Source organism: Dromaius novaehollandiae, chromosome 1 (assembly GCF_036370855.1).
Source record: "Dromaius novaehollandiae isolate bDroNov1 chromosome 1, bDroNov1.hap1, whole genome shotgun sequence".
Lineage (NCBI taxonomy): Eukaryota > Metazoa > Chordata > Aves > Casuariiformes > Dromaiidae > Dromaius > Dromaius novaehollandiae.
Window position 1 is genome coordinate 23,256,408 of NC_088098.1, and position 24,137 is coordinate 23,280,544.

The 24,137-nt window shown below is 52.0% G+C and overlaps 2 protein-coding genes and 3 long non-coding RNA genes across 5 annotated transcripts; 4 read left to right on the forward strand and 1 right to left on the reverse strand.

The window, feature by feature from the left end:
- Positions 1-857: 857 nt before the first annotated feature.
- Positions 858-3,030, reverse strand: LOC135327227 (ankyrin repeat domain-containing protein 7-like). The gene is made up of 5 exons (XM_064505375.1): positions 2,970-3,030; positions 2,554-2,727; positions 2,354-2,460; positions 1,474-1,611; positions 858-933 (listed from the first exon to the last, which is right to left on the reverse strand). Exons 1-5 carry the CDS (start codon positions 2,973-2,975, stop codon positions 858-860), a joined length of 501 nt encoding a protein of 166 aa, XP_064361445.1. The 5' UTR covers positions 2,976-3,030.
- Positions 3,031-5,568: 2,538 nt separating this feature from the next.
- On the forward strand, positions 5,569-10,882 carry LOC135327228 (ankyrin repeat domain-containing protein 7-like). The gene is made up of 9 exons (XM_064505376.1): positions 5,569-5,852; positions 7,085-7,199; positions 7,442-7,615; positions 7,709-7,815; positions 8,558-8,695; positions 9,236-9,384; positions 9,853-9,886; positions 9,985-10,057; positions 10,640-10,882. The coding sequence occupies exons 1-9, from the start codon at positions 5,650-5,652 to the stop codon at positions 10,880-10,882; spliced, it is 1,236 nt and encodes a 411-aa protein (XP_064361446.1). The 5' UTR covers positions 5,569-5,649.
- Positions 10,883-12,995: 2,113 nt separating this feature from the next.
- LOC135328276 (uncharacterized) lies at positions 12,996-13,845 on the forward strand. The gene is made up of 3 exons (XR_010389087.1): positions 12,996-13,053; positions 13,488-13,541; positions 13,660-13,845. It is a non-coding gene; the product is annotated as an uncharacterized LOC135328276 (long non-coding RNA).
- A 1,544-nt stretch (positions 13,846-15,389) lies between these two features.
- LOC135327553 (uncharacterized) lies at positions 15,390-16,779 on the forward strand. Its single transcript, XR_010387865.1, has 3 exons — positions 15,390-15,521; positions 16,216-16,368; positions 16,612-16,779. It is a non-coding gene; the product is annotated as an uncharacterized LOC135327553 (long non-coding RNA).
- A 4,993-nt stretch (positions 16,780-21,772) lies between these two features.
- Positions 21,773-23,047, forward strand: LOC135327554 (uncharacterized). The gene is made up of 2 exons (XR_010387867.1): positions 21,773-22,040; positions 22,642-23,047. It is a non-coding gene; the product is annotated as an uncharacterized LOC135327554 (long non-coding RNA).
- The last annotated feature ends 1,090 nt before the right edge of the window (positions 23,048-24,137 follow it).

Genomic DNA, 24,137 nt, shown 5'->3' on the forward strand with positions numbered 1-24,137 from the left:
AAACAAAACCAAAAAACACTCACCTTTGTTCTTAATCTACTGACTTCATTGACTATTTCAGAATACCTGTTCTTAATTTCTCCCTGGGAACTAAACTGGGACTTACACTCTCGCAACATCTCGTACACCCTCACTTTCTTCATAGCTGTTTTTAGAAGCCGCTTGAACCTGCAGAGAACGTTTTTTTTTTTTAGTAAGGAAAATAGGAAACAAAAGGACAATCAGCCTCTTCCACATATGCTTATGTAAGTAGCATGGACAGAGCTTGCTTCATTTTTAAGGTTCTTGATAGACCAGCACTTACTGAAAAAAAACCCAAAATGACTCAGAGGGTCAAATGTTTGCCTCAAAGCAGAAAAAAGCGACTTCTTCCTGCCTTCCCTCCGAGGAAAACTGCAGGTACGCCTGCACTTGCAATGATTTTTGCATCTATTTAAAACCGTATGCTTATGTAAGGCAGCAACTGGCAAGATCTAACGCAAGCCTTTAATTTGTTCACAGACAGTTACACTCTCATGTTTTTAGGGTAAAGCTAAATAAAGCTTGACTTCCAGTTTATTCATTATTTCTTAGAAGTACTAAAAAATGTACTTGCAGTTTCTTTCTGCAGTTAGATGTTTCCCTTCATTCCCTGGTCCAGGCGAACTTCTGCCAGTTATTTCAAATCTACCAGCTTCTTCACTGCCTTTCTTTTGCTCTCACGCTTTTGAAAGAAAAAAAAATGGTACACACAACTCCGTACTGGTATCTATACGTAGTATGTGCAGACAGCATTCTCCACAAAGACGTTTTATGACATCTTTATTAGCCAAGGTCCACAGAACTTAAGGAGACAGAATTCCTGCATAAAACACAGCTCAGGAAGCTCTGCCACCTGCAGAAGCTTCTCCCGCATTTTTCTTCTCTGTGCAGTCTGCCAGGTGTTGACTAACACTGTGTACAGAAAGAAAGGAAATACCGTCACTAAGAACAGCAGCATCCTTGCATACACCGCTTCTAGAATACAAATAGCCATTTATTCTCCATCCTACGCCTATTCAGAGCCAACTGGTAAGGTCGCACACACATGCTAGTTACACACACCCAGGCCCCCTTCTTTCCTGCTTCCCTCCATACAGGCTAGGAGAAAGGGAGAAGAAATGAGCTCTAGATTTGGGGTCAAGCGCTGGTCTGGGCAGGGGCTTATATACACTTCACTTGGCAAAGACACACTTTTCAGACTTTGCGTTGCTCGGACGTGAGCTCAGCATTGCAAACTTGAAACCTAACGGAGCATTTTGGGTGGAAGTCGAGGAAAATTTCCCAATTCACACTTGACACGGGAGCAACACGTACCAGAAGATTCCATCTCGCCCAGCTTCAGCAAAGGTCTCCGTGCATCACTAAACCTTGCTGCTGTTACCAAGCGTGCCCTTAAGCCAACACGCACATCCAGACAACTTAGCAACTCTGACGGTGACCTAAAGCACTTACTGAGCGTGCCCAGAAGTAGCAGCATAATCTTCTGCTGTCCGTCCCAGAATGTCTTTCTGGGAAAGATCAGCACTGTAGCCAAGAAGAACTTCTATGATGCTCATGTCCCCAGCAGAAGCAGCAAGCATAAGAGGGGTCCTAGAGCATCCAAAAGATGAGAGGAAATGTATCAGCCGATACACACGTTTCACTGCCATTACTTTCATCCCTGTTTGCTCCCCAAACAACTACTTCCCCCTTTCCCACAGGCAGAAGGAAAGCAAAGCCAACTACACGGAAGCACAGGAGAACTCGGGTCGGAAGGGGCCTCGAGACCGCTCGCGGCCAAACACCACCCCAAAGCACGTGCAGCTACGAGGCCACACCGGGTTGCTCAGCGCTTTACTCGGTCTGGTCTTCCAAGCCGCCAAGCAGGGAGGCTGCACAACCTCCTCGCGCAACCCGTTCCGACATGTCACCGTCCTCACGGCAAAGAAGATTCTCCTCACATCCACTTGGAACCTCTCTCGTCTCAATGCGCACCCGTTGTCAAAGCGAGTGTCAGGACAGAGAGACAACGCTGCCCGCGAGACAGCATTTACATACCAACTACGCCTGGGCTGTAAAAACCCGCTCCTGCCTAACAGCAATGCTGCCGAACTAACGGCAAGTTCCCTGCCTTGTGGCGACCAGACACAATGCTTTCTGGCAGTCCTCAAGGCGGAAGGCGTCCAGTGAGGCATGACAGCAGCCAAGCGCAGAGCACTTTTCAAAAGCCACGCAGAGGGAACTGCTTCTCTGTGGCTACTTGTGCCTTTTAGAGGCTCACGCCCACGCCTCTCCTCAGTCAAACTTGAAGAATACTCAGGAGACCCACACCCTGTTGTGACGAGCCCTTCACCTTTCAGGCTGATCTCGAGTGTGCACGTCAGCTCCTTTTCTAAGCAGGAACTCCACCATCTCTTTGTGATGCTCGGACACGGCAAGAGCGAGGGGCGTGTATCCCACCTGAAAGCATAAATCCCCCCCAGTTAGAAAAACACAGAGAAGTGAAGCAACTTTTGCTTTCCAAGAGACGCCTTACCCACATTCTACGCTTACCTTATTCTGCGCATCAATATGGGCATTGTGCTCCAGTAACTGCCCTGCTAGAGAGGTGTTAGGAGCAAGGGCAGCGAGGTGAAGGGCAGTGTTGCCGAGAGCATCTGCAAGATTAGGGTCGGCACCATGCGCTAGCAGAATGGCGACACATTGTTCTTGCTGGCACTGTACCGCCTGGAAACAACACCGGGAAAAAGAAACATTTCCAGCAACTACGTTTCCCTCTGTCACAACTCCCACCGCTTGCCAACCTCAGAAAACAAGAACGCGGTCAAAGATTAGGTACCGGATGCCTATTTGGCACCAAGCACAACGCGATCTCCACCCATACCCAGGTCACGAATCACCCAAGAGATGGATCGCTCAGTGCTTAACTTCTAAGTCCTACCTACAACAGCATCACATACTCCACGTACCTTCATCAGTGGCGATCTCTCAAAATTATCACGAGGATTGAGCTTGCACTTCCTCTCTACTAAGTACGAAACAACCTCCGCATGTCCATTAGCGCAAGCAAGATGCAGAGGTGTCCTAAAAAGTAAATATATTACATTAACACAGACAGAGAGAAAGCTGAAGAGACCGCTCCTGCCTATGTCACGTGTGTAGGGCCACTGCTTTCCGGTTCCAGTAGTCTAAATGTGTCTGCTGACCCTCACAATCTTGGCAATAGCTCTGGTCCACGTGTGCCCCAGAATTAGCAGTCTGTGAGACAGCACGTTCCTCACAGAATGGTGAGCAGCGTATCACGAGGCTTGGGAACCGCATGGCAAGAGTTGGACAAGGGAGCGCATAATTCTTCACAGAATGCCCTGATCCGTTCCCTCCTTTGCACAGAGTGGAGGCAGGGGCAAGCTCTCCCCTTCCGTCTGTTTTATCCCTGAGAAGTATTCAGGCCCCTCTAATTCTAACGCAGTGCTGTGGTGCCCCCTGCGTACCAAGGGTCCTGTTTAAAGGACGTGTCGGCGTACCGTACCTGTACCCGTGCCGGTAATGTTCTGAAGTGGAGTTCCTAGGCTCTGAGCGTTGTCTCGTGGAGTCTCACAGGGTGATCCGGATGACTGCCCTCGGGCAACCCCCGCGGGTAAATAGTAAGTCAGCAGTGCTGTCTGAAAAAGAACCGTCAAGAGGTGACTGCTGCAAGGAAAGCCAGCTCGTTCTGGCCTGAGTCCTTTGGTAATGAGTAAATTAAGCAGCATTTTGGCTCTTCTCTGTGTCGGTATGTTGGTAGGTGAGCCTGTGTGTGTCTCAGAATTAGTGGTGATTCCCCCGGGGATTCAGCCTGAACTGCTTGCTCTCTACCTAAGCCCAGAAGCTGTATGCTCTCTGTTTGGACAGTCACTTCTAGATGTCCCGGCGTGCATCATGATGGAAAAAACCGCAGGCATCACGAGCCTTACCCGCTGTCAACAGTGTAAACGTGCTGCTTGTGCGCTTGTGGATAGATCTCTGACCTTCCCTGGTTGCTGTGAAGTCATTGTGCTTTTTGCTGTACTTTCTAAAAAGCAGAATATGAGAAAACTGATGAGTTGCGATTGCTTTGTGATGCAGTTAATGCCACACAATGCGTCTTGGTGGACAACGAATTTCTCTGTATTGTATTGGGGATGATGTTTCCCGTTCTTATTCTGCATTACAGCTGGGTTTCCAAAGGCTGTAGAAGCTAGTACTACAAGCATGTAACTATTGAGGTCTTCAGGGTATCCTGTATATACTTCCAGGTGCGGCGGGAATGGTCAAAAATATCGCTGAAGAACTTGAGCAAGGTAATTTGTCAGGATATGTTAGCAGTGTTGTGAAGGAAGATGACCGTTCCTAGTTTCTGGACACAACTACTTGAAAGCTGTCAAGCTCCTGTCAAGCTAAGCACAGCTGTTTTCTACTAGCTTTCCAAGCTAGAGCTTTATGTGAAAACTTCCTGCTTATCCAAATAATAGTGGCACAGAATTTATGCAGTTGCCTTTAAGAAAAACAGAAAAAACAGTGTACACGCTTGTACACACACACCCCGCGCCCGCCCCCCTGGGTGCTGGCGAGTCTGCAGAGCTGAGGGAGCGCGTTTCTGTGCGCGCGTGAACCTCCAGCACCCGGAAAGGAGGCTGCACGTCCTCTGCTACTGGGGCCTCGCCTGGATGCAAGCACAGGCGCTGCCTTGGGGCAGTGTCACGTCCCACCTACAAGGGGGGGAGGGTGACCCAGGTTTGCAAATCCCCTCGGTATGGGTTGAGGGCGAAACGGCACTCAAGGTCCGTTCATACACATCAACCTTAATGGAACAAATATTCGGCGGACATTGGTCCTCTAACAATTATACCTGCCTCAGCTCTGCGGCTTTATGGGGAACCAAGGTGGCCTTAACTGTGTGAAAAGGAAAGCAAGCCCGAAAGCAAGCAAGAGAGCGAGAGCGAATCGCCAGTTGTGGATCCAGCACTGGACCTGCCAACAGCAGTGTTCAGTGTAGAGAGAAACCACCCACCCAGGGCTCCTACGTGCGCCTGTTTTTTTGTGCCAGCTCCTGGGCTTCTGGAACCTTCTCTCAGCCCAGTCTCAGGAGTGGCTGAGACACACGTCGGCTCAGGGCAGTGGCACCAATGAGCCAAGGGGAGTGAGCCTGGGACCCTCCCTGGGGCTCTGGTCCCAGGAGCAGCTGCTCGAGTTCACAGTGCTGTTACTTGGGCCTCGTCCCCTACAGGGAGGGAACCCCCAGCGCCGGAGCCCTGCGAGGCGCTCCCAGCGCCGCCCCCCGCCCCGGCCGCGCCCCGCAGGCGGCGGCAGCGCCGACTCGCCGCCGGCCCGCCCGGAGCCCCGCCCCCGCGGCGTCACGCGGCGCCCTGTGACGCCCCCGAGCGCCCCCGCCGCGGCTGTTGCGCATCGGCCTCTGGAGGCAGCGCCCTCAGCGTGTGGCCGCTGCTGCCGCAGCACCGGCGCGTCCTCGCTGGGCGCCTCTCTCGGAGCCTCGCTGCGCCCTGCCCTCGGCCCCGGCCCCGGCCCGGGGGCTGCGAGCCCGGTGCCCCCAGCCCCGCGGCCCACCGGGGCTCGGCTCCTCTGCCCCCGCCCGAGGCGGGGCCGTGTCCGTGTCTGCGTCCCTGCTGCAGCATGAAGAGGCTCCTGGGGCTCTTCGGCAAGGGGCCGCCTGCGCGCGGCAGCGCTTCCCTGCCCTGCATGGGCGCCGCCTACGAGCTCCGCGAGAATGAGCTGGGCAAGCTGCACCGCGCGGCCGCCAGCGGCGACCTGGCGCAGGTGCGGCGGCCACGGTGGCTGCTGAGACCCGGCCTCAACGGGCGGGACCAGGCGAAGCGGTGAGGGGGGCGGTGGCGCCCGCGGGCCGGGCTCTGGGCGGTGCCGCGAGCGTGGGGGCGGCGCGAGGGGCGGCCGCGAGGGCCGGGCCGCGGCGGCGGTGCCGGCTGTGGCCGCGGCGGCGGCCCGGCCGCGTGCCCGGAGGCGCCGGCGCAGCTGCGAGGCTGCGGCGGGCCCGTGCTGCCGGCAGAGAGGTCTCCTTTGCTGGGCGAGGCGAGGCGAGGCGAGGCTGAGGAGGGCGGAAACGAGGGGGCAGGTTTTGCGAGCGGCCTCTCCCGCAGCGTCGCCTGTGCTGCCTGCGTGGCAGCAGCCCTCTCGAGGTGCTCGCGGGATCCTTCGTAGCCGCGTCGGCTGCGGTGGTTTGAGCTGAGGCGTTTGGCAGTTTGAAGGGCCTCCTGTCTTCCAGGCGCGGCACAGCACGGCACGGCTTTGCCTGGAAGGAAGGCAGGAAGTGCCGTTTCCTTCAGCTGGTGAGGGCTGGTGGAAAGGCAGTCGTGCTCCCTCGGGGTGGACGCTGTGTGAGAAGGGCAGTCACAGCTGGGGGCAAGACAGAGGGCTGCTCTGCTGCTGTCGGCATGACAGGGTCGAGGGGGAAGGTTTCTGCTCTCTGGTTTGCCAGGTGTTGCCGAGGGCCCTTGGGAGTGAGCGCGTCCTCGTGTTTGCTGCAGTAGTAAGCTCGGGGGAAGGAGAGAAGGCACGAATTCCCGAAAAGCACAGCGCGGGGCTGATGTGATGGTGTCCTGCAACCCATCTCCTTAGCCTCTGGCACGGTGTTGTCACGTGAGCGATGCTGGCGGAAGCTCGAGGTTCCCTTGCCGCAGGCTTAAGGCGCCCGAGCCTTGGTCGTCCTTGCTGGGCGGTGTGCGTAGTGCTGCTGGAGGCAGCGGCCAGTTGCCTGGGCAGAGGGATGGAGGGCAGCAGTTTCAGAGCGGCAGCCTGAGGCTGTGCGGGAAGAATCCTGTGCCTGGGTGCAGGACTGCGTCTGCAGGGAGCCGGGTGCGGAGCGGAGTGAACGTCGTTTTCATAAACGAGTGGGGGGGGGGTGAGGTGGATGTTTCCTAGCCGGTCTCTGCCTTTGGGCGTGCAACTGCCGTCATTGCTGAAGGGATGAGAAACTTTTTCTAAGCTTGTTTTTTGGAACCGGAAAGCAGTGGCCCTACACACGTGACATAGGCAGGAGCGGTCTCTTCAGCTTTCTCTCTGTCTGTGTTAATGTAATATATTTACTTTTTAGGACACCTCTGCATCTTGCTTGCGCTAATGGACATGCGGAGGTTGTTTCGTACTTAGTAGAGAGGAAGTGCAAGCTCAATCCTCGTGATAATTTTGAGAGATCGCCACTGATGAAGGTACGTGGAGTATGTGATGCTGTTGTAGGTAGGACTTAGAAGTTAAGCACTGAGCGATCCATCTCTTGGGTGATTCGTGACCTGGGTATGGGTGGAGATCGCGTTGTGCTTGGTGCCAAATAGGCATCCGGTACCTAATCTTTGACCGCGTTCTTGTTTTCTGAGGTTGGCAAGCGGTGGGAGTTGTGACAGAGGGAAACGTAGTTGCTGGAAATGTTTCTTTTTCCCGGTGTTGTTTCCAGGCGGTACAGTGCCAGCAAGAACAATGTGTCGCCATTCTGCTAGCGCATGGTGCCGACCCTAATCTTGCAGATGCTCTCGGCAACACTGCCCTTCACCTCGCTGCCCTTGCTCCTAACACCTCTCTAGCAGGGCAGTTACTGGAGCACAATGCCCATATTGATGCGCAGAATAAGGTAAGCGTAGAATGTGGGTAAGGCGTCTCTTGGAAAGCAAAAGTTGCTTCACTTCTCTGTGTTTTTCTAACTGGGGGGGATTTATGCTTTCAGGTGGGATACACGCCCCTCGCTCTTGCCGTGTCCGAGCATCACAAAGAGATGGTGGAGTTCCTGCTTAGAAAAGGAGCTGACGTGCACACTCGAGATCAGCCTGAAAGGTGAAGGGCTCGTCACAACAGGGTGTGGGTCTCCTGAGTATTCTTCAAGTTTGACTGAGGAGAGGCGTGGGCGTGAGCCTCTAAAAGGCACAAGTAGCCACAGAGAAGCAGTTCCCTCTGCGTGGCTTTTGAAAAGTGCTCTGCGCTTGGCTGCTGTCATGCCTCACTGGACGCCTTCCGCCTTGAGGACTGCCAGAAAGCATTGTGTCTGGTCGCCACAAGGCAGGGAACTTGCCGTTAGTTCGGCAGCATTGCTGTTAGGCAGGAGCGGGTTTTTACAGCCCAGGCGTAGTTGGTATGTAAATGCTGTCTCGCGGGCAGCGTTGTCTCTCTGTCCTGACACTCGCTTTGACAACGGGTGCGCATTGAGACGAGAGAGGTTCCAAGTGGATGTGAGGAGAATCTTCTTTGCCGTGAGGACGGTGACATGTCGGAACGGGTTGCGCGAGGAGGTTGTGCAGCCTCCCTGCTTGGCGGCTTGGAAGACCAGACCGAGTAAAGCGCTGAGCAACCCGGTGTGGCCTCGTAGCTGCACGTGCTTTGGGGTGGTGTTTGGCCGCGAGCGGTCTCGAGGCCCCTTCCGACCCGAGTTCTCCTGTGCTTCCGTGTAGTTGGCTTTGCTTTCCTTCTGCCTGTGGGAAAGGGGGAAGTAGTTGTTTGGGGAGCAAACAGGGATGAAAGTAACGGCAGTGAAACGTGTGTATCGGCTGATACATTTCCTCTCATCTTTTGGATGCTCTAGGACCCCTCTTATGCTTGCTGCTTCTGCTGGGGACATGAGCATCATAGAAGTTCTTCTTGGCTACAGTGCTGATCTTTCCCAGAAAGACATTCTGGGACGGACAGCAGAAGATTATGCTGCTACTTCTGGGCACGCTCAGTAAGTGCTTTAGGTCACCGTCAGAGTTGCTAAGTTGTCTGGATGTGCGTGTTGGCTTAAGGGCACGCTTGGTAACAGCAGCAAGGTTTAGTGATGCACGGAGACCTTTGCTGAAGCTGGGCGAGATGGAATCTTCTGGTACGTGTTGCTCCCGTGTCAAGTGTGAATTGGGAAATTTTCCTCGACTTCCACCCAAAATGCTCCGTTAGGTTTCAAGTTTGCAATGCTGAGCTCACGTCCGAGCAACGCAAAGTCTGAAAAGTGTGTCTTTGCCAAGTGAAGTGTATATAAGCCCCTGCCCAGACCAGCGCTTGACCCCAAATCTAGAGCTCATTTCTTCTCCCTTTCTCCTAGCCTGTATGGAGGGAAGCAGGAAAGAAGGGGGCCTGGGTGTGTGTAACTAGCATGTGTGTGCGACCTTACCAGTTGGCTCTGAATAGGCGTAGGATGGAGAATAAATGGCTATTTGTATTCTAGAAGCGGTGTATGCAAGGATGCTGCTGTTCTTAGTGACGGTATTTCCTTTCTTTCTGTACACAGTGTTAGTCAACACCTGGCAGACTGCACAGAGAAGAAAAATGCGGGAGAAGCTTCTGCAGGCGGCACAAGAGGCATGCCAGTGCTTAGCACGCCTCCTGGAGCAGGAGCTGCTGGCTTTGCATTGGGTGCCTGTGCTCTGGCTGGCGGAGGTAGGATCCCTAACCGTGGAGGAGCTGAGGAGGAAAATCCCCACGGCCTTTTCTTTTGGTGGCTTGTGTTGTTGAAGCTTATTGTGTTCAGCACTGACTTTGTGTGCTACTCCATCTGAGGCCTCCACTAAAGTTTTGTAAATGCGCTTCTGTGTTGCTGACTGGACCCATGTCTTGCGAGGCTGTGAGGGTGCTTCTATAATTAGTGTGTTAGCCGTCCATTCGGAGGGTTGTTGCCTGTTGGATTTCCCCATGTTTATAGACAGGGGCTTTCCTTTTTTTCTTAAAAAAAAAAAAAAAAAAAAAAAAAAAGAAAATCGGTGGTTTGGGGCATGCTTTTGTTCGTGCTGTCTCGCATGGCTGTTTCACTCCAGGTAGGCCTGTGGAATTGTCCATGTTACATGCCTGTAGGCACTGTTGACATTCAAAGGTGCTAAGAATTAATCATGCCAATTGCTATTTGAACAGTGAGAGACGACATTTCGCATGGCTACTTTGTAAGGTGAGAGTTGAACAGTACCTTTTCCCAAATACTTTAACCTGCCTAAAAAGAGGAAAGACGGGAGAGAGACGCGGTCCTTCTTGCCTTTTCTTTTCAAGCCTGTTGGAGGAAGAGGAGAGTGATGACAGCCTTCCTGCTTGTGAGAAAGAAAGACGCTGTTTAGCTGCCAAGGTAAAGTGCCTCACCAGGCAACTTTTCCCACGAAACGACTGACTTGCAGGGAGGACCTGTCTGGATTTGAGCGAAAGCACGTTTCCAGGCAGGTGGTTTCCTCCCGCAAAGCGGTCTCCTGCCTGCACCCTTTCTGCTGCTGTGAGCTGTTTCCTGCAAGACTTGTAGCCACAGCAGAGCATGCAGCAGTCTTGCTGTTGTGGGGGGAAAGAGCAGTAGGTGACAAGAAAAACGACCACATGGTTTTCCTCATCTGAGTCAGATTTCTAGACCGTGAAAGTTGATCAGCTCCTAGACTGCCTATTCTTTTGTCCTCCAGACCTTGCTCTTTGTTTCCAGTAACTTTGGTGATAGAATTGTGACGGATATGGAAGAAGGGCATTTATTGATCAAAATCTGCAGAAATGCTTCATGCCCTGGCTCTCCCTTCCTCCTTGTCAGGTTCCTCAAGTGTGCTTGGGGGGGCAGTTGCTCAAGCGGGTCTTTTTTTCTGCTGCCTGATGCGGATGGCATTCCAGGCTTGTGCGTGATCTCACACCGCCTGTTTCCCCTCTCTTTTTTCCTGTTTGTTTGTTTATCCAGATGAGGTGTTTGGCGTTGGGAGTGGGCTGTGATGAAGAATCCGATTCTGGTGCTGAAACCCCCCCTGTACTGCTGGAGATGCAGGCATGTTTGATTTTTAAGCGGGCTCTGTTTCTTTCAGTGACCTTTGAGAGACTGTCGCAGATGTTGTCTGTGAAGAGCTACTGCAGCCTAGTAAGATGTGATAGTGGTTTGAAGTGTGAAAGTGAGGAAAGAGAAGGAGGCTTGACTAAGGTTGTCTGAGAAGCAGGCAGCCGTTGGTTTTCCTTGGTGCAAAGGAGGGGGAAAGGGTGTGTGCGCTCCTGGCTGTTGTAACCTAGGTGAGGCCAGGGTCAGACTGTGTGCAGGCAGTGCTTGTCAGGGGCTTTGCAGAACTGGAGCAGGACGTTTGGGACGTTGGGTATTGCTGTCTACTCAAAGAGGTTCCTGAGGAAAAACCGCAGGCCTCGTAGAAGAGAAGTCAGAACTTTTCCCTGCGTGGGTGCCGAGAAGAGGAGTATTTTGGAAGGTGTGGATTGCCTGTGCAGAGGATGCTTGTTTCTGTTCTTTCTCACTCTTTTGGCTGGCCTCTTCTAGGAGGAGTCACCTGAAGGGGAGGGAGAGGAGGAGCACCAGCAGCCTCAAGTTGCGAATGCTGCAGAAGCCCCTGCTGGTGTGAGAGGTGAGTTAATAAACATTGATCCCCTTTGTTTCTTTGCTAGTTGTGCTGTGTCAGTGAACGGAAGTGGTGGCCTGGTGGGGGAGAGGTTGCCTGATGGAGGAGAGCAGCAGTCATTTCTCCCTTCCTTTGTAGGTGTTACGTCGGCAGCAGGAGTGAAGCAGGAGGAAGACAGCGACTCTCCGTGGGATTCTGAGGTGCTTTCAGTGAGGGGCGCAGTGGGATCCCCGGTGGCGGGGGGAACCGCTCGGGAGTTTGCTTTGGACGTGGGCCCTAGCGCTGATGAGGCTCAGTTCCCTCTTTGGCCGCTTCTGCCATGTGTTTGTTCCTGTGAACTTGAGCAGCTTCTGCTCTGTGCAAGCTGTTCAGTCAGGACTGTGCCTAAGTAGGGTCTGCTGATGTCCTAGGTCTCATAGGAACTGGCCTTTGAATGTGATTTCTAGTGTAACACTGAAAGAGTACAGATTCTGGCTCTGCAAGTGCTTGGGAGGGTTGCTGCTTCTTTGCCACGGTACCCAATGAAATGAGTGTTTTTGGAACCGTGCAGCCAAGTAGTAAGCACAACCAAAAAAAATCAGTGTAGGCTTGGAGCACTGTTTTGGGTTGAAGTGTGAAAGTGAGGAAAGAGAAGGAGGCTTGACTAAGGTTGTCTGAGAAGCAGGCAGCCGTTGGTTTTCCTTGGTGCAAAGGAGGGGGAAAGGGTGTGTGCGCTCCTGGCTGTTGTAACCTAGGTGAGGCCAGGGTCAGACTGTGTGCAGGCAGTGCTTGTCAGGGGCTTTGCAGAACTGGAGCAGGACGTTTGGGACGTTGGGTATTGCTGTCTACTCAAAGAGGTTCCTGAGGAAAAACCGCAGGCCTCGTAGAAGAGAAGTCAGAACTTTTCCCTGCGTGGGTGCCGAGAAGAGGAGTATTTTGGAAGGTGTGGATTGCCTGTGCAGAGGATGCTTGTTTCTGTTCTTTCTCACTCTTTTGGCTGGCCTCTTCTAGGAGGAGTCACCTGAAGGGGAGGGAGAGGAGGAGCACCAGCAGCCTCAAGTTGCGAATGCTGCAGAAGCCCCTGCTGGTGTGAGAGGTGAGTTAATAAACATTGATCCCCTTTGTTTCTTTGCTAGTTGTGCTGCGTCAGTGAACGGAAGTGGTGATCTGCTTGTGAGATGGTGCAGCCCCCAGTTTTCCCCTTGCCAGCCAGTGCTGGGGGGAAGGTTGAGGGTAGGGAAAGTCAACTGTGGGAGATGTTCTGTGGTAGTGCTGGAGTGCAAGGAGCGTTGCTCCTTGGTGACTTCCTGCACATGTGAGGATGTTTTGGCTAGTGCTTTGAGGGTTCCTCTTCTACCGTGCAAAGGGATTGTGAGTGCCAAACTCTGGAGCCCTAGTTTGGAGGGGAGATGCCCCCAAACCTCCCTACTCCAGGACTCTGGCATGCCAGAGCCTCGTTTGGATGCTACCCGACCATCTGTTGAGTGTTTATTGTAGCCGTGGGAGGTGTCATGCTGAGCTTGGGCATCTTCTGCTGCAAAGAAGGACCTGGGAAGCGTCGAGAGCACCTTGGTGGGGCTGGGGGGGGAATGACAGTGCTGTTTTTCCTCTGTAGTTGAAGGGTTATCCGACTCATGGCTGCAGGGCTTGCCTGACAGGCGGGGAGCAGCAGAGTGAAAGAAGGACTCGTGGTGTGTCATTTCTCCCTTCCTTTGTAGGTGTTACGTCGGCAGCAGGAGTGAAGCAGGAGGAAGACAGGGACTTTCCTTCGTTTTCTGAGGTGCTTTCAGTGAGAGGCGCAGTGGGGTCCTCGGGTCCCCGTGGGGGGAACTGCTTGGGAGCTTGTTTAGGACATGGGCCCTAGCGCTGATGAGGCTCAGTACCCCTTTGGCTGCTTCTGCCATGTGTCTGCTCCTGTGAACTTGAGCAGCTTCTGCTCTGTGCAAGCTGTTCAGTCAGGACTGTGCCTAAGTAGGGTCTGCTGATGTCCTAGGTCTCATAGGAACTGGCCTTTGAATGTGATTTCCAGTGTAACACTGAAAGAGTACAGATTCTGGCTCTGCAAGTGCTTGGGAGGGTTGCTGCTTCTTTGCCACGGTACCCAATGAAATGAGTGTTTTTGGAACCGTGCAGCCAAGCAGTAAGCACAACAAAAAAAATCAGTGTAGGCTTGGAGCACTGTTTTGGGTTCTGAAAGGCCTGTTATACTTCCAGAGCCTGCCTGCCTTGACGGCATGCGTGAGTGCAGAACCAGCAGTGAAACGGCAGGTAATGCTTAAGTGACGATCCAAGTCGTGCTTGGGTATGACACCTGCAGCTTGATGCTGAAGTGTTTGTGGAAACTCCTTGCCCCACTCTCTGCTTGTTTGTGTTCTCACTCAACCAGGTGTCCGCAGATGCGAGAGAGAAGCGTGCAGGACACGAGGCTGCTGCCACACGAACAGATACAGATTTCCAGTACGACGGACAGGTGACTGTGTTAAAGACCCGTGAAGATGTTAGTGTAAAGGGAGCTGTTATTCCCAAATGAGTGCAGGAGGGAGACTGCAGAGAGTAGCAGATTCCAGATATACTTCAGAAGTATTGCAGAATTCATTTCTTTCCCTTTGTGAAATGGAAGAACTGCGCAAAGGACGAAAGCCCTGGGTTGGAAGTAGGAAGCCCTGGCTTTGATGGTCAGAGTAATATCTGCAGTCAGACCCTAGCTCTTGCTGTGCAGGACAGCACATTTTGCATTGTCTTAAAAGAGAAGAAAAACTGCTCAAGCCCACTAATACTAAGCCCTTTTTTAATGAATTAGGAAACAGCAACCCTCGTGAAGAGATGCCAACAGATTAGATGTCCTCAGGTGACCAGGATAGCTAGAGGTCTTCAGTTGTGCAGGCGCCTGCTGGTGGTGGGCAAAATTGCTTATCTTTGAGCTCACTCTGAAGACTGATGCAGTGAGTGAAAGGAAGAACGTAGTCCGTGTTCCTGCCCTTTTCTTCATACGCATGTAACTAGTTCATTAGGGTATGGCCAGAGAGCTACAGCAGGAGGTTGCTGATGCTTCCCGTGGAGGAGTGACCACATGGGCGCTAGGAGCATCACGAGTCATTGAAAGAGTAGGCCTGGTGTTCCGGCGTTGTTTACGGCCGCCCGTAGGAAATTGAGATGGGGATGGGAGAGGCCAGTATGAAAGAGGATGAAGCAGCAGGGTTTTGGAGAGACGACTTGAGAGTCGAAGCAGTCGCCTTGTCTGTATTGTGGAATTGCCTTGGTGCCAAGCGCTTTGTCGCCGAGCCCTAACTGGCATCCTCGGACTGTGGCAAGAGTTCCGTTGCCCGGCCTCTGAGCACCTTCCCTGTTTAGTGGCTATGGATTCCTTGGCTGGAAGGTGTAAATCTGTAAAGTAACTTGAGGAACTCCAAAGATGCGCAGCTGCAACTAATGAAGGAATCCCACATTGCTAGGCAGTGTTATTTTGGTGTGCTTGGTCTGAGTTGGTGGAGACAAGCCTTCAGTGAGGAGGAACTGCTTAGGCTCTGCAGAATGGCTGCTCCTTGGCATCTTGGTGTGTGTTGTTTTCCGTGAAGAGGTGAAGAGGAGTCCCTGTGGTGTCATTTGTGGAACCCTGTACGATGCTGCCTTGGAATGTCCAGGCATCCCGAATTCAGGGGTTAATAGCAGCTGAAGCAAGGCGCTTTCATCTGGGGCCTGCACAAAGCAAGTGGTTGTCGTGCTCTGTCTAGTGAGCGAGGGTCCTTGGTCCTACAGCCCCCCGTAGTTGTGGTTAATTAGGGCTGAAGAGGTGTTGAAAATAACGAGATGTGCAAGTGTAATTGTGGGCTGTACTGCAGCTGGCCAGAGAAGAAGGCAGGCAGTCACAGTGCTTATCCTTGCCTTTGGTGAAGATGGCGGGGTTTTTGGATATCCCGTGGATGAAGAAGCTACTCCTGTCTTTGCTCATTGATGACCATTTGTATGCCTCACAGCTCTGCCTCAAACGGCCCAGGCAATGGTTGCTGACAATTTTAGGGCAGCCTCAAGCTAAGGCTGTTCTGCTCCCTGGAACAGGGAGGGGTAGATAGTACAGGAGTAAGGAGAGGGAGGAATGTTTGAGGCATGTCTTTTTGGCAATACCTCTTAAATGTGGTGTGAACTTCAGTGTGGCTTTTAATGCTTCTGTAGGTTCATAACTGCCTGGAGGACTTGATCACTGGCTTATGGACAAGGTGCATGCCTTTGGAGGAAGACCAAAATCAGCAGGTGCATCAATGGTTGCTGTGAATTCCTTCTTCCAGGCTATGACTATTTTGTGCGCAGGCAGCTCAACCATCCAGGAGTTCCCTGACAGTGAACTTTTCTGAGGACTGCTGCCCACTGATTGCTGAAGATCCCCCAGAAGCTTTAAATTAAGCGGTGCTCTCCACTGATGGGGATACATAAGTAACCCCTGCTAGTAGCGGGTGGCCTTCCCTTTTGTGGGGGAGACAGACTATAGGTGTATTGCAGAAATCATTTCTTTACCTTTGTGAAGTGGAAGACCTGCCCGAAGGCTGAAAGCCCAGGGTTGGAAGTAGGAAGCTCTGGCTTTGATGATCAGAGTAATACCTGCAGTCCAGCTATGGCTCTTGCCCTTGCATCAGAGCAGATTGTGCGTTATCTTAAAAAGGAAGGAAACGCTCAAGCCCACGCTCTCAGCGTCTCTTCCAAGAAGAGTAATACTGAGCTGTTTTTTACATATTGGGAAAGAGCAGCCCTCATGAAGAGATGCTGACAGATTAGATGTCTTCAGGTGGCCAAAATGGCTAGAGGTCTTTGGTTGTGCAGGCGCCTGCAGGTGGTGGGCAAAGCTGCTTATCTTTGAGTTCACTCTGAAGACTGATGTAGCGAGTGAAAAGAAGAACACATTCCATGCTCCTGCCCTCTTCTTCATGCTCATGTAACAATGTTTCCTTAGGCTATGGCCGGACAGCTTCCGGAGGAGATTGCCGATGCTCTTGAACAGCAGTCGCTTCCAGAAGGCTCGCTTGGAGTTACAAAGCTTTGTTGCGGTGAGCTGAAGGAAGACAAACTGCGGTTGCAGGAGGAACTGGACAGGGTTAAAGCCAAGGTAGGCAAAACCTGTAACTACATTAATAAATGCGTTGACATTGTTCTTCCCTGTAAATGAGGAAAAAGGACAAAGCAGTATTCTGAGTATTCTGAGCAGTATTCAGGATGGGGATGGGAGAGGCCAGTATGAAAGAGGATGAAGCAGCAGGGTTTTGGAGAGATGACTTGAGAGTCGAAGCAGTCGCCTTGTCTGTACGGAAAACGCAGCTGACTCGCGTGGGTCCTGGCTGTGGTTTTACAGTTGCAGGAGTCGGAAGAACAGCGTGTTCAGTCCGAGCGTTGTGCTCAGGACTTGAAGACGGCCCTGGAAAAGAAACAAAGAGAAGTGGTAGCTGTTTCCCAGCAACTGCAAGACCTTCTGGAAGCCTCCTCAGGAACTGTTAGCCTAAAACCTCTGGAAGAACGAGTGGGACGGTAAGGAACTGTCACGGTGAAGCAAGGCTTTGCTTTCTGGGACAGTGTAAAAGCAACAGGATTACCTTGCTGCATCACAGCAAGTTAATGCACAATTTTGAGAGAAGCTTTTGCTTTAGATGATGTTATTTCCCACTGTTGTGTCAGTATTTGTGCTCTTGTGTCTTCCCATAACGAGACCTGTGTTTCTTTTCAAGGCTTGAACTTGCAAACGCCAGCCTGGAAGGCAGAGTCCAGCAACAGACTGCTAGAATCAAAGTTCTTCAGAAAGAGCTGCGTGGCTCTGCCTCTGTAAGCCAGTCATGACTTTTGTTTTCCTGAGCTCCTGAGGCTAGCTCTGTGTGTGGGGGGGGAAATTTTCAGAAGAGATTGTCCTGGGGAGCCTAGGGGAAGTCATTTCCTGCAGCCTGCAGACGATCCGTTGTGGTGCTTACCCCTGAAGCGCAGCTGCCTGATGGCTTTCCTGCCTTAAAGGCATTCTGCAGGTTAGCTTGTGGAATTGCCTTGGTGCCAAGCGCTTTGTCGCCGAGCCCTAACTGGCATCCTCGGACTGTGGCAAGAGTTCCGTTGCCCGGCCTCTGAGCACCTTCCCTGTTTAGTGGCTATGGATTCCTTGGCTGGAAGGTGTAAATCTGTAAAGTAACTTGAGGAACTCCAAAGATGCGCAGCTGCAACCAATGAAGGAATCCCACATTGCTAGGCAGTGTTATTTTCGGTGTGCTTGGTCTGAGTTGGTGGAGACAAGCCCTCAACGAAGGGAGACTGCTGGATCACTGGAACTGGGGGTAGATTGTAAAGGAGTAGGGAGATGGAGAAATGCTTGTGGCACTTCTTTTTGGTAATACCCCTTAAATGAGGTGTGAGCTTCAGTCTGGAAAGTGTCAGCGTGCCTTTTTTGCTTTTTTTAATGCTTCCGTAGGTTCATAATCGCCTGGAGGACCTGATCACTGGCTTACGGACAAGACGCGTGCTTTCGGAAGAAGACCCAAGTCAGCAGGTACATCAATGGTTGCTGTGAATTTCTTCTTCTAGTCTTTCAGGTTTTTGGGGGAGTTGGGGGTGTGTGTGTGTGTGTGTGTGTGTGTGTGTGGGCAGCTAAACCGTCCAAGAGTTCTGTAATGGTGAACTCCTCCAAGGGCCGTTGCCTGCTGATGGCTGAAGCTCCTCCTGAAGCTTTAAATGAAGCCCTGCTCTCCACTGATGTGGCTACATAAGTACCCCCTGCTAGTAGCAGAGGGACTGAGGAAGCTGTTCTTCAGGGTCTTTTCCACCTTTTCCCCGTGAGCCCCTAGTAGCAGGTGGCCTTCCCTTTTGTGGGGGGGGACAGGACGGAGGGAGGTGGGGGGGCTGGCAGGCAACTGTTTCTGTCCCTCAGTATTGGCCTGTTCAGTGGGAAAACTGAAGTGCTGACCTTTACGTGGGCATTCTGTCCCCTGGAGTTCTGCGGCCTTGGGCTAGCAGAGAGAGACGTCCTGCAACATCTGTGTGAGGAACGCTGTCTGCACCTAATGCTTATAGATGCCATTACTGAGTTATGTGTGCCATTTCTTCTTTCTGTTTGGAAAGTGTGAGAGCAAAAGCAAGTCAATGAAGAAGCTGGTAGAGTGGAAGCGACCAGCAGAAGCCCGACTGGAGCAGGAAATGAGAAGAAACATGGAACTGCAGAAAGAATGCAACAGGTAAGTATGGGTTTTTAGTACTTGTAAGAAGTATGGACTAGGCTGGGAGTCAAGCTTTATTTAACTTGACCCTAAGACTATGAGGACGTAACAGTTTGTGAGCACCTTCAAGCCTTGCGTTAGATCTTGCAAGTGGCTTCTGTACGTGAGCGTACGGTTTTAGGTAGGTGGAAGTGCAGGCTGCCCTGCAGTTGTTGTGGGGAGAGAGGGAGGGCAGGCAGAAGTCCGTCACCTCTGTTTTCAGGCCAAGGGAGTACCTCCATGGGAGCAGAGGAAATTTCGACCCTGCAAGTGATCTGTGGGAGGGAAATGATTTTTTTTCCCCTGGTTTGGGTTTGGGTTTTTGGGGGGTCCATAAGTCCTGGCCTGTCAGTCAGGTTACAAACAAGGTAAGCCCCATCCATGCTGCTTACCTAAGTGTATACGCAAAGGCTGACTGTCCCTGGGCTTCCTATTTTATGCGCTAATTTGCTGCACAGGTCCAGGAGGCTTCTTGAAAGAGCTATGAAGAAACTGAGGGCGTATGAGAGGCGAGAGAGTGAGTCCCAGTCGGATTTCCAGGGCGCAATGGAGGACACGCGTTCTGGAAGGGGCAGCGAAGTTGGTAGATTAAGAACAAAGGTGAGCTTTGGTTTGTTCGGGTTTTTTGCTGTTTTTGGAAGCCTGTATGATTTAATTCTGTTTCCTGTTGTTAATGATCTGGTGGCTGTGTTCCGAAGTGAGTGGATTTCCCCTGTGATCCCTGAAAATGCCTAACTAATCCTTTGGTAAGTGAAGAAGCGTTGCAATACCAGGGTGCTGGTGTGGGAAAGGTAAATTTCTGAGGAGCAAAGAGGAAGACGGAGTTTTAGTTGACCTTTGGGGCCTACTGAAACCTGGTACTTCCTGAAAGCGCTTGAAAACAAACTCCCGCTTTGATCTGGAAAGAACACGCCTTCTTCCTCCACTGCTTGAAAAGCTCCTTTCTGGAGCACTGTTGGCGAAGCTTTCAGTGTCACGGAAAGAAGAGGATGTGTCTCTTGTGAGTTCTGTCCTGAAGTAACCTGACTGTGTGACAAATATGTAACACTCCTCGCACCCCCTGTCCATCCAAAACGCCCCCTCCCCCCCCGATAGATATTGTTTCTGATGAAAGGAGAAGGTGTCCAGCTCTGTGGATATTTGGTTTCCTGTGAGCGTCTGAGGCTGAGGCTAAGTGAGTCTGTCCTTTCCCTGTCTACAGGTCCGTGAACTTTCCCACTGGCTGGCGACAGAGCGGAGAAGGTCGAGGCAGCTAGAAAAAGCAAATGAAGGCTTGCGCGAAGAGTTGGCTTGGCTGCATGGGAGCTGTGACAAACTGCGCAAGAGGAAGCAGCATCTGGAAGAAGAGGTGGTTGTCCTCAGGCATCATTTAGAGGCCAAGATGATGGATCGCAGCCACGTAGAAGTCTATAAAAAGGAGGCTGAACAAAGAGCTGGGCGAGAGCTAAGGCAAAAACTGCAGGAAGTCAATCTCTTTCTGCAGGTAAACTTACTTCACCCTGGTATCTGTGGTCCAGTTGTGCCTTGTCATTCCTTCATTCTTTCCTGTTGTGATTTTTCAGTATTTCATGCTTCTGCTGTCAGGGCTGTGGGGTCATGGGCTCTTCACATCTTCAGGAGGTTGTTGAAGGGTGTGAGCTTGTTGAATGGTTGTCCTCAACCACTCTGAGATCCTGTGAATAATCTTCTCCACCCACGTAGGTCACTGGGGAATCGGGTAACAGCGCTAAGAGAAGAATTGCAAGGAGACTAGTGTCTTGCCGAGACAGAGGTTGCTTAGTCCCAGCTTTGACCGAAAACAAAGAAGTTGCGCTAAGAGTGTGTGTGCGTGTGTCTCTTTCCGCACAAAAAGGATTATGTAATGTGGTGCTTCTGGGTTTCGCCCTCCCTCGTTGAGGGAAGGGAGGAGGCACCGTTGCCTCCCTGAGTAAGGTTGTGCTCTTCCGGTTGGGGGTGTGATACAGACTGGGGGGAAAGTTCTCTTCTTCTCTCCTGGGGCTTGAAATTGCATGCTCTGCTTCAGACACAGGCAGCCACCCAGGACCGAGTGGAACGCATAAGAGCTGCTACTGAAGCTTCCACGGTAGGCCGACTGCAGCAGAGAATTAGGGATTTAGAAGATGAATTGGCTCTCACAAAACGCCTGCAGCGAGCCAGAGCTAATGTGGGGCTTGCGGAAGCTGGTGCTGCACATCGTCACGAGTGCTGCAGGAGCCGCTCTTTGACGACGAACCCCGTGGGCAATGCTTCCTCTGTGGCAGACCGAGTGGAAGCTCATATGGCTGAGGTAAGGCATTGTAAACCCATGTTATTCTCGAATTACCTTTAAAGAATATGAATAAGCTAGGTTCAGCTTTTAAGCTGAAAATGAGCATCATCAATGAGCATCCTAGCTCCAGGACACCCAATCCAGTAGTCTGAACGTGACTGCTGACCCTCACAATGCTGCAACCTCGGCAATACCTCTGGTCCGCGTGTGTCCCAGAATTAGCAGTCTGTGAGACAGCACGTTCCTCACAGAATGGTGAGCAGCGTATCACGAGGCTTGGGAACCGCATGGCAAGAGTTGGACAAGGGAGCGCATAATTCTTCACAGAATGCCCTGATCCGTTCCCTCCTTTGCACAGAGTGGAGGCAGGGGCAAGCTCTCCCCTTCCGTCTGTTTTATCCCTGAGAAGTATTCAGGCCCCTCTAATTCTAACGCAGTGCTGTGGTGCCCCCTGCGTACCAAGGGTCCTGTTTAAAGGACGTGTCGGCGTACCGTACCTGTACCCGTGCCGGTAATGTTCTGAAGTGGAGTTCCTAGGCTCTGAGCGTTGTCTCGTGGAGTCTCACAGGGTGATCCGGATGACTGCCCTCGGGCAACCCCCGCGGGTAAATAGTAAGTCAGCAGTGCTGTCTGAAAAAGAACCGTCAAGAGGTGACTGCTGCAAGGAAAGCCAGCTCGTTCTGGCCTGAGTCCTTTGGTAATGAGTAAATTAAGCAGCATTTTGGCTCTTCTCTGTGTCGGTATGTTGGTAGGTGAGCCTGTGTGTGTCTCAGAATTAGTGGTGATTCCCCCGGGGATTCAGCCTGAACTGCTTGCTCTCTACCTAAGCCCAGAAGCTGTATGCTCTCTGTTTGGACAGTCACTTCTAGATGTCCCGGCGTGCATCATGATGGAAAAAACCGCAGGCATCACGAGCCTTACCCGCTGTCAACAGTGTAAACGTGCTGCTTGTGCGCTTGTGGATAGATCTCTGACCTTCCCTGGTTGCTGTGAAGTCATTGTGCTTTTTGCTGTACTTTTTAAAAAGCAGAATATGAGAAAACTGATGAGTTGCGATTGCTTTGTGATGCAGTTAATGCCACACAATGCGTCTTGGTGGACAACGAATTTCTCTGTACTGTATTGGGGATGATGTTTCCCGTTCTTATTCTGCATTACAGCTGGGTTTCCAAAGGCTGTAGAAGCTAGTACTACAAGCATGTAACTATTGAGGTCTTCAGGGTATCCTGTATATACTTCCAGGTGCGGCGGGAATGGTCAAAAATATCGCTGAAGAACTTGAGCAAGGTAATTTGTCAGGATATGTTAGCAGTGTTGTGAAGGAAGATGACCGTTCCTAGTTTCTGGACACAACTACTTGAAAGCTGTCAAGCTCCTGTGCTAAGCACAGCTGTTTTCTACTAGCTTTCCAAGCTAGAGCTTTATGTGAAAACTTCCTGCTTATCCAAATAATAGTGGCACAGAATTTATGCAGTTGCCTTTAAGAAAAACAGAAAAAACAGTGTACACGCTTGTACACACACCCCCCGCGCCCCCCCCCCCCCCCCCCAGTGCCCTGAATAATCCCACCTCTTTGTGTTAATTGTTCCTCCAGAGCCACGGCTTTGCAGTGACTGGGCCTGTTTCAAAGCAGGTAGCCCCGGAGAGCAATTCCTTCTGTCCCAGTGGTCCTTAATCTCCGAGCGAGCGGCTGGCTGTTGCTTTCTAGCTCTTTGCATTTGCCTGGACGGACACAAGTCCGTTGCATTAAAGCCGTTTGCATTGTGAATGGAGTTGCCTGTCTCCTGGGAGTAATAGGGTTTGTTTGGTTTGGGGACTTGTTACCTTTTCCTACTGTGACACTAACATAGGGCATTTTCTCCCCCCTCTGCTGCCCCCCCTTCCTCAGCAATGGCTGAACTGAAAATTGGATCGGCTGGAGCTTCTGCCTGGGCATCTGCTGAAGGATCCTCAGAAAACGGAGACCAGGAGCCACTTTCCAGGGCAATGTAAGAGTATCACGCCGTTTCCGCCAAAAACGATGTGCTCTGACTTGGACAAAAATGCTAGGGAGCAGCCGCTCTGGAAGTAGCTGCGTTTGCCGTTTCATGCCTGCCGAAGTGGTGAGCCAGCAGAAGATGCTGGGGCAGAGGAAGTCCCCATTCCAGAAAGCTAAGAGTGGTTATCCTGAGACGAATGAAGCCTGGGGAAATGTGCCTTCTGCCTCTTAACGGAGTGGTGTGTAGATAATAACACGCTGTATTTAAATGAAAGTATTCTGTTCCAACTTGGTACTTAATAAATTTTGCAGTCTAGTACCTGTCTCTGTTTCATTCCGTTCCCCCTCCTGACTTTGCCTGCCCTGCCCATGTGGCTGTACCCTCTTGCTCCGTCTGCTTGTGTCTCTTACAGAATAGTAGCTGTCAGACTGCTGCCAAAGGGGGAACGCTGGCAGGAGTCTGGCCTGTTGCTGCCTGTGGCTGCAAGGCGGGGGTCCTCTTCCTCAGTGGAGGCCGCAAGCAGGAGTGTGTTAAGACGGGGGCCTCGACTTCAGGTCTTGCTAATACTGGGGCACTTGACTCCGGCTGCCTTTCAGAACAAGGCTTCCTGTGGTCTAGGCAGAAGGGAGGGAGAGGGCTCCTGGTAGCCGTGAAAGGTTGCAAAGCCCACCAGTCTGGAAGGGTATCTGGTCCACGTGGAGTCAGCAACGGGGAAAGGGGGGAAGACATTTCTCTGCCCTGCAGCATGACTGGCAAGGCTGACCTTCTGTTCAGTGCTGGGCACTTGCTTTTCTCTCTCCAAAGCAAAAGCAAGTGCAGAAAGTCTGTGCCTTCCCTTTGTGTCGTCCTTTTGACAAACTCTGACATGAACTGTTTTCAAATGGTTCCCAGCCTGCTTCTGTCCCGCTGGCTGTCAGCGAGAGGTGCAGAAGCAGGACTGAACCTCAGCGCTGGCATCTGCCATAACAGGAGCTGGTGATGGTTACAGTGCGGCTAGGGAAAAGTCCCGTCAGCTCCTCAACTTCAGCGTGCATCTGCGCTGCCAGTGCGAGGCCACTCTCGATGATGTGTGAGAGGTCATGGCAATCGTGGGAGGTTCCTGAGGCCTGGCCCACAGCAGCTGTCCCTCCTGCCTTGAAGAGGGGCAAGAAGCGGGACCCAGGGAGCTACAAGCGGGCCAGCGGCACCTCGAGGCCTGGCAAGCTGATGGAGCAGAGCCTCCCGGAAGCCCTTTCCAAAGACGTGGAGGCCCAGAAGGTGACTGGGAGTAGTCGGCATGGATTTACCATGAGGCGGTAATGTGCTCTTGTCGCAAAGAAGGCCAACGTTATCCTGGGCTGCATTAGGCAGAGTGTTGCCAGTGGGTCAAGGGAGGTAATTCTCCCCCTCTACCTCATCCCGGGTG